Raw genomic sequence first — 9,277 nt, 5'->3', positions numbered from 1 at the left:
AGGAGGTACACTTTCAGTTTCACAGCTAGCGCATCCAGGGGGCGCACGGCGGATCTCAGGGGGTGCACGTGCACCCACTACGCATCGCCACTGTGGTCAGGGCAAGCTTGGTAAGGGCCAGGAGGTTGACCAGGCCTTTTGATATGTCACTGGGCAAGTGCAGGCTTTGGCCCACCAAGTAAAAGTTATAAGGCCGCATCGGTGATGGGGCCAGTAAGAAACGTAACAGCCAGAGCGAGAGGCACAGCTGTACAGGGAGTACGCTGAGGCAGCGCCCAGTAAAACCGCCCAGGCATGCGAGCGGGAAGGGGCAGGGAAACGCCCCGCCGGCCCCAGGGCCCGCGGCTAGAGCCCCTCCCGGTCACCTGCCCAGCAGTGCGGCAGGGCCAGGAGGGCGCCGGCCAGGACGGCCCGGGCCCGCTGCCCTCGGGACACGGCGCTGGAGATAGAGCGGCGCCTGCCCTCGGGGCTCGGAGCCAAAGGGGGCTGCGCCGCGCCTCGCCCCCGCCGTCAGGCCCCGCCCACCTGCGCCCGAGCTCCGCCTGCCGGGCGGCGCTGCTGTCAGGGCGCGGGCGGAGCTGGGCCGGGCCGGGCCGCGCCGGGCGCTGCTGCCCCGTGGGCGGCGCGGCGCTGCCTCCCCTGCCCGGCGGGATCCGGCGCCGGCACCATGTTCAGGCGAATCCTGCAGCGGGTAAGAGCGCGCGGGGCCCGGCCCGGCCCCTCCCTGGCGGTGCCGGCGGGCTCAGGCCCCTTCCTCGCCCGCCGTGGCTGCGAGCGCGCCCGCCCGGCCTGGGGGTGCTGCGGGCCCGGCGCGGGGCGGGGTCGGCCGGCGTCCAGTTCCGTCTGAGCGGGGGCCCGCCGGCGGCCGCACCCCCGGGGGCATGGGGCTCCGGTGCGGCCGCCTCGCTGCGCCCTCCCGGCTGGGGCCGCCCCTCCTCCTGCGGAGCCGCCGCGGTGCGTGGCCGGCGCCTCTCCCCCTCGCCTGGGCTTCGGCTTTCCTCGGAGCGGCCCTGCCAAGGTGGCTCCCCGAGCTGGGGTCCCTTTGGTCTGGGGGAGCCGGCTGGGAGGCCACCGGGGCGGGGCGGGGGAGTCTTCGTCTGTTGAGTTCGGCTGGGGGAGAAAAAGAGTCGAGTCACTGGCCTCCGACAGCTCCCCACAGCTCCCCGGCCCTGTCTGTCGTGTCCAGCTCCTGTGGCGTGGACGTGGTGAAAAGCGCTGGGGGGCTTCAGGTCTCCAGAAGGTTTCGGGTCTCCTCAAAAGAAGGTGTCTGCTGAGGGGAGACAGGCTTTGAAGCAGGGGGTCTAGCAGCCGGGAGCGGCTTGGTGCCCTTTGGCTGTCTCGAGTAGTCCAGGCAGACAGTTGTGCACGGGGAGACAGGGTGTTGTGTGTCTGCGTTTTGGAGCCCATCACAGCCGGGGGTGGCAATTTTCACCCAGAGAGCCTGCCACAGCACCCTGGGGTGCCTTCAGATCCTTTCAGGAGTACCACATAATATTAGCTCATTTATGTTTACAACTGGTAGGTTTACAAATGATTTGCAAGATAAACTCCAAGATTTCAAATGGAAATCCATAGTTGTGGTCCTTCTGAGCTCATTGCAAAAGAAAAAAACTGCTCTGTTATTTTTCTGTAGGTAAAAAAAAGAGTGAAAACTAAGAGCTGGCCTTCTCTGAGGGCTGCCTCACATTGGCATAGATCTGAGAGAGCTCTAGATAGGGGTGCCACAAGTCTAAAAAAGGTTGAGAAGTCCTGGCTTAGGGCAACCTTAAGCTTCAACAGTGTTTTTGTTGTCATTCCTAAATAGACAGCCAAAGCATGCCCTTTTGGAAGTTATTGTTTACAAGGAAGAGTTTCCTTTCTGAAATTTGTTGGAAACCAAATTAGGCAGCAGCAAAACTGGAGTGCTGATCCAGTTAAGTATTGTTCATATTAATTAGGTGCATTTGATCCTGGGAGATTACCTGTGTTTGGAACAATTTATTTAATACAAGGAAAACATTAAGTGATACTGCTGATTGATATTTTGTCCACAGCCTAAGTTTAATGTACGAAATCTATGATCAAAGACAAGACCAATATAAACACCTTAATTTTTTTCTATGTAGACAGTTGTCTCTTATTTATTCATTTCTAAAACATCTTTAAAACAAGTAGAGTCTCCATGTGGTTTTTGAAACGGAGTATTGTAGCACTGTGGAAAACGAATTGCTATGAAAGCAGAACTGTTAATGGCCGAGTTAAGGGGAATAAAAGAATGAACAGAAGGACAAGGGCCAGATTTATTTTTAAAGATATGGCTTGAGAGGGAGCTGTCTAAATACCTTTAAAACTCTGGCCACAAGGGACTGACTAGACTTCTGAAAACCTTACTTTTTTGATAATCTTGTGTTCCTTTAATAATAATAATAATGTATAAACAGTCTATGTCCGACTTATCCTGGGAGTTGCTGGTAGGAGGTATATAGCTGACAAAATATGAGGAAGACTCCTGATAGTCATTGGCATTAAAAAGCATCCATCACTCTTTACTTTGTCAATTTACAATTTAAACTTTAAAACAGAGTCCTCAGAGACAACTCATTAAAGTTTTTTTAGAAAAAAGAACCCACATGGGCCTTTAGTGTGTGTCATTAGTACAGCAGATTGATAATGAAGGAAATCAAATAGCTGGCACATATTTCCTTATGTGTATTTTAAGTCAGTTTTTTTGTTACTTTTCTGGTTGTTATTTGAATTTGGTTAATTCCCTTCTGCCTAAGTTTGATAATAGCCACTGTTAATGTTATAACTTGCATACTGAAATTATGCACCAAAGGGAAACCTTTTTTTATTTTGACAGTCTTCATTTGCCATAACAATCTTAAACGCAGTCGCAACTGAGCAGACCTCACTTCAGTTTTTGAAGTTAGCACCTCCATGTCATCTGCAACTTGGAACGCTTTCTGGCTCTTTAGTACAGACTGTCTACATTGAGCTGATTGTTTCTTAACAGAACCAAGAAACAGCTTCTCTCCTCTGTCTACCCAGAGCAATTTCTTGTCCAGCCTCATTTCACTGCTGCAGTGTCCTTTTTGACTTCCTAGACCACTCCATTCCCTACCCCCCATGTATGTCTATCCAGAACATTTTACTGTTTTTTATTGTCTCTTGCCTGATGCTTGGATACTCTTTTTTAGGGACATCCTCTTCATCTTCTGTATGCGCAGTGCCTAGGATAAAATAGCACCATGACTGGGGGCTCTTAGGCTCTACAGTAATCCACATGATAAATATGGGGCATGTGTCATCTCTGAACTTGGAGATTGACCTAGAAGGTGGCACGTTCATCAGCTGTTCATGGCATCCCATAACGTTTAAAAGGTGTGTGTGTGTGTGTGGGGGGGGGGAAGAAGTTAAGTCTAGTAGGTCACAGTCCAGCAGTTGGATCTGTTAGAGGTAGACCCTTGTACTTGTATGGAATTCCATTGACTTCAAGGATCTGATTTTTAGCATGGGAACTGAAGACTAAGCCCAGTTTCATTTTCTCTTGCTGTAAAGTAGGTGACACACTTCAAAAAAGGAAATATAATTATCATATTACATTGCACAGTATTTGTTCCTAGCATAGGAGAGAGTTTAGGTAACAGTGTTGTCTAGTATGTTTTCTTAGGTAAAATGTTACAGAGTGAGCTCTGTTTAAGTACCTGGTCTTGGGGACTGTAAAAGGTTATGTGGTTGTCTGAATTCAATGTGAAGGATTTTCATTAACCTCAGGAATAGTCTGCTGATCTTTTTGTACTTCCTTAAGGCTTTTTACCTTGTTTCTTGGAGTATCTTACAGTTCTCATAGCATCCTGGAAATTGACAGCACATCAGTTCAAGACTGGTTTTGAAGCCTTGAAATTGAGGGCACTCAGTCAGTTTCATCAATGATGCAGTTAAAGGGAGTACAACTAGTTACAAAATTGGCAGCATCTTAAACAGTTTATATGCTGAACCAACATGCAAGTAACCAGAATTTACTGCAATTTATGATACAAACAGTACGCAAACAAAGAAAGCACGAGTGTTCGCACTTGCTGGTATGCATTTGTAGAGGGAGTTTGGAATGATGTTACTACATGTTAATTTGAAATGTGGAATATCTTCTAGGTCAGTCAGGGGCAACATTTTTGACAGGCCTGCCACACAGCCTCCTTGGGTACTATTGTAATCCCCTTTTCCTGTCTGATCAGCTGCTCTGCTGTCTGCTCCTTGCCCTGTGCTCCTTGCCTGATCTGCTGCTTTGCTTTTTTTGTCCTGCCCTGTGTTCCCCAACCAAACTGCTACTCTGCTTTCTGCTCCCTGCCTTATGCCACTGTGCTGCCTTTTCTCTCCCAGTTTGTTCTGTGCCACACAGAGGCCGCCTCATGTCACTTACGGCACGCATGCCACAGGTTGGCCACACTTGAAAACTATACCATTTCCCAGGAAGATTCCAAAGAGAAAAACAGATTGAATATGAATAAAGCTGTGAAAAGAACCAGACAAACATGCTGCGAATTGCTTAGTACTAGGGAGTTTAATATTATTCTTTCTTCATTCTTGTGTTTTATGTTTTGTTACTTATGGAATTCAGAATAACTGGACAGTAATACCTCATGCAGTATTTATATCTGGACTGAAAAAAATTGTGTACACCCATGTCCATAACACTAATTTAAACCTTTAAAATATATTTTATTCTGAACTGAAAAAATACTTAAGTTAGTGCAGTTGTAGGCACAGAAATGACTGTTCAAAAAGACGTAGGGATCTATATTTATACTTGGTCATTTTTATGATATTTGCTGAGTTCACCTTTTAAAAATATACTTTCTCTCATTTTGAAACTTCCTTTGTTTTTTTTGAAAGGAAAGTGGAATTCTTTTTCTTTTTTGTTGCTAGTGATGTCTTTTTTTGTAATTGCTTAGTTTTGATGATACATGGAAAGAATATTATGTTTTTCAGTTTGTTCTTCAGCAGCTGTATTGACTGAAGTGCTAACAGTAAACGTGTACATATCAGAACAGTAAACAAATGCAACTTGCACATAAGAGTCAAGAAGGTGCTAGTTTAACATAATCAGTTTTCCAAGGTTAGCATACTTAAGGCTTTACACTTTTGTTTTTTAAGTGTATGTTGTAGCTCTGCATGTCTCTATGTAGATATCTGGGCTCATCACCTGTACTCTAGTAATTTATGCAGCTGTGAATAATTAAAAAAAAACAAACAAGTTCCAGTCAAACAAGAAAACCAAAACAGTGTCAACTTACTTTCTTTGGTTATGTATTGTGGGCCCGATTTATAAAGCTGTGCATATATACTGAGATTTTTTCACTAGTGCATGACACAACCACCTTTATGGTAAGAACCTGGATTTATTGTGTATAAATACACAGGCTAGGTACAGACGCTGAAAAAGCCTGAGGTGGAATTAATCTAAGTTACATGGTTTTCTGTAAGTAGTGCAGTTTAGATTAGTAGTGAACAGAACACACTTTCGCCCTTTGGTGGGGCGGGGAGAGGGCAAATCTTAGATCGGGTTCTGTCATTTTTAAACCAGTCTGTGTGTGTGCTCAACTTCTGTTATGGGTATAGACCAGTTTTTGATCACTTATGCTAGTAAAAGTATAATGTCTGTACCTGGCCTTAGTCAGTCACAGCTGAATCCACTAAAAACTTATCCATCTACTCTGCTGAAAAGAATGCATATAAAATGCAACTTTTAAAGGTCTAGCATAAATGCATTTGAGGTTTCAACATCTACATAATGCCTTAATTAAGAGGGTTTTTTTTCTTGGCAGCTTGTCTGTATTGTATTGATAGTGGACATTATGTGCATTTTTCCCCCCAGATCCTGATGCTTTGGTACAAGAGCTCCTTTAACTGAGGAAAAAGCATGCTCTGTGATCTGGGACAATAGTGTCTTTTTAAAGTAGCATTTCCCTTAAAAAGGGTCGAGGATTTTACTAAATAGCATTTAATAATTTTGTTTGGTATTTGCATAATACAAGCAATAAGGCATGAATGGGGTGCATTTCAGTGTGATTATAGCGTGCCTACAGTGTTTTATAAAGCAGTGGCTGTAATCAACTATGTGGTAATAGTGGCTTACATTTATATAGTACCTTTCATCCTGAAAGTTGTAATAACAGTTCATTTGTAAATGCCAAATACTACAAGCTAGCAATAGTTACTATGCATAAAACAAGGTGAAAGGCAGACACCTCTGAGGTGAAACATGGCAATTGTTTAATAGTGTGTAGGAACATTATGTAAGAATTTACAACAGAAAGTGAAGAATAGTATTTTCTTCTTCACTAATTGTCTGAGCAAATTCCGACTCTTGGGATTAGCTGAGCTTCTCTTGGTAAGATATGCACTGATATGTTCTGAAGTGAGAGGCTAAAATTGTCCACTTATCAGCTAGCTTTCTGCCTGTCTAAACAGGCTCAAGAACAATCTTTTTGTGCTGCTGCCAAAGCTGGCTTGTTTGCCCTTCCCTACCCCAACTTTACTTTCTATTTTATACCTTGGCTATTAACGGCCCCAAAGGAAGGTATTGAAGGCCCTTCCAGCCCTAATTCAGTGATTCTCTGAAGATCTGCCTTTGTTTCAGAAATTCACAGAAAAGTTGCGTCCATTAGTGCAGATATTCTTTTGGTATAACAGTGGTCTGTTGTTACTTAGGGTATCTTGTGAACTAGGAATAGTTTCAACTGAGGGGGACTCAGCTGGCTTTCAGATATCTAGAATAAAAATTTCTTCATATTAGTCAGTTTAGGAAAGTCTTTGTCATTTGACTTAAGCAGCCCTTCATTAGAGCTTCCTCTGCGCAAGAGAGTATAATCAGCTGACAGAACAGACTGGAGTTACATGGGAGAAAGCTTTGATACTTGATGACTCCTGCCCCAGAACAAATGAGTCTGTAACTTCTGTGGGGCTTTTCAGTGTCTTGAGGTGCAAGAATGGTATCTGAGTGTTACCTTTGTTTAGGAAGCCCATAGCTTATCTATTAGGAGGGCAGCTACTGACTTTGTCCAAGTTGAAGAAAAGTATTCTTAACATAAAATGCAGTGTTCTCATTTGTTTTTCTTCCTTCTGTTTTAAGACAGACGGGTCATGATTACATCAGCAGGAAATTTCTTTTGGATATGCGGACTGTCGGAATAAATTTTGCAATGGGGATCTGCAGGACTTTTGGATTGCAAGATCTTTTTGGTGGGGACCAGTTTTCCTCTTTTAACAGCGTTGGTTACTTCGTACTTTATGGGAAGCAAATTCTTAATTACTGAAGATGTCTCTTCTGTGTATTTGACTGGAGAGAGAGTAGTTTCTCCTCCTGGATAACACAGGAGTGGTAGATGTAATGTGATCATTTTAAAAGAAGTCCTGATTTTTAAATTTTAGAAGCAGGTTTGCCCATGTGTTGGACACTGACCATTCAAAAATGCCTGTGTTAAAAAGACCGTTCCTTTCTCTTTGGAATGATAACATTTAGAACTATACTGACCGTTGGTCCATTTTGCTCAGCACTGATGGTAACACCGCATATAATTTCTTTTTCATTTACACCAAGCCAATTCACTGACTTAAGCAGAGTTACTCCTTCACCCTGGAGTGAGTAAGTTAGCTTACTGTGAACGTGGCTTCATGTAGTACAGTTTTTGTGTCTTGGTCCTTTTGGGTGCCTGCACACAAGCATGGAGGCTGCTTCGCACTGTAATTAGAGCGCATTGGAGAAGACGCAATTAATTGAGTCTGCTGGAGCGTGGTAATTACTGTGCTTCAGCAGCATTCTGCATCTTGTGCATCAGTGTCCCTGCGCTTCAAAATGGTAGTGGGGGTGCTTGAACTAACGCTCATTGAACAAGCTTTATTTGAAGTGCCCCTGCTACCATTTTGAAGCGCCGGGACATGGGTACACGAAATGCTGTGGTACTTTAATTGAAGTGGCTCTTAGAGCTGCTCTAATTAAAGCACTGTCCCCTCCCTTCCACCCCTGGACCAGTGTAAAACTGCACTTTCATTCCTGTTTAAGGTTGCAGGTTTTTCCCCCTTACTGTTTGCCCATTGCTCCTTTCCCTTTTACTGTTGAAAGTCTTATTGGCCATTGGATCTTTAGTTACAGAAAATAGCTGTCTCCTTCAGTTGTGATAGTAGCCACATATCCACCTCGCCTCCATTTTTAAGGACTTTATCACATGAGAGATTGAGCAGAGAAACTCCAAAGGGGACAGTAAAGTGAATGCTGGATCCCTTAGTTTCCTAGTGGGTGGCCTTATACTTACTACTTTGTTACAGGCAACCTCTGCTTAACACCGTTTCACTTAGCGCTATTTTGCCAAAACACTCCTTTGAAATTGATACCTGATTTCACTTGGCGCTCAGCGAGTTTTGTTATAACGCTCGCAGTCACCTTCTTGGGACATTAAAAACAATTGCAGTTGCCATTTTGGGTTGTCAAATACTTTTGTTTCACTTAATGCTTGTTTAACTTAATGCTTCATTTTTCAGGACCCAATTAAGAGTGCTAAGGAGGGGTTGCCTGTATTCATATGGAGCAAGAGGTTTGGATCAACAGTAGTTTTAAGAAATCTACTTCATATGGTAGTAAAATTCCTTCTCTTCTCAAGTTTGCTTTTGAAGCTTGAGGTTCAAGATTCATATTTCTTCATAAGTAATTGTTTCATGTGCACTTTACTCCTAATCCTCAAGGTGGGTGGTAATAATTTCCAGTGTAAGTTGCATCTATTTATGCATGATGCTATTCCTGCTCTCTTTAAGGAGACAGCAGTTGTGAGTACTCATCTTTATCTAGAACATGGCTGTTCATACTTACCTGTTGTATAAGAACTCATTGCCATATTTTCTTGCATAAAACATTGCTCCTGAAATAATACATACTTTGATTTAAAAAAATTTTTTTTTTGAAAAGCAGACTGATGAAATTTCCTCTCCCCCACCCCTGAATCGTGGCTGCATAGAGCAGGAGCTTAGCCAGTCTTCATGTAACTCATGGTCCTTTTCCTGCTTAAGTAAAGCTGAAACTCCTATTACTGCTAAAGACTGATTTCCAGGGATCTTGGTTTTCTCTGTTTAAAAATCGAAAATTTTCAGATTAAAATACCCACAATCCATGTCTTTCCATGTTTAAAATGAAACACTATATATGTGTGCGTGCGCATGCGCACACACACGCACATGCAATTTGGAAGCCTACCAGTGCCTCATTCATTATAATAAAATAAATTCTAGATACCTGTATATTTTGGCT

At 43.7% G+C, this 9,277-nt stretch overlaps 1 protein-coding gene across 2 annotated transcripts in view; it reads left to right on the top strand.

The window, feature by feature from the left end:
- Nucleotides 1-536: 536 nt before the first annotated feature.
- The window catches only part of EEA1 (early endosome antigen 1), a 114,582-nt gene continuing 105,841 nt past the window's right edge, over nucleotides 537-9,277 (top strand). For both annotated transcript variants that reach the window (XM_090042682.1, XM_090042681.1), the window contains exon 1: nucleotides 537-691. In XM_090042682.1, coding sequence (XP_089898808.1) covers nucleotides 668-691 — 24 coding nt within the window. In that variant the 5' untranslated portion in view covers nucleotides 537-667. The remainder of the gene's footprint in view (nucleotides 692-9,277) is intronic.

Source organism: Crocodylus siamensis, chromosome 4 (assembly GCF_052110815.1).
Source record: "Crocodylus siamensis isolate JL-2025a chromosome 4, ASM5211081v1, whole genome shotgun sequence".
Lineage (NCBI taxonomy): Eukaryota > Metazoa > Chordata > Crocodylia > Crocodylidae > Crocodylus > Crocodylus siamensis.
Note: the sequence above shows the minus strand (reverse complement) of the source record. Positions and strands in the feature narration are given on the sequence as shown.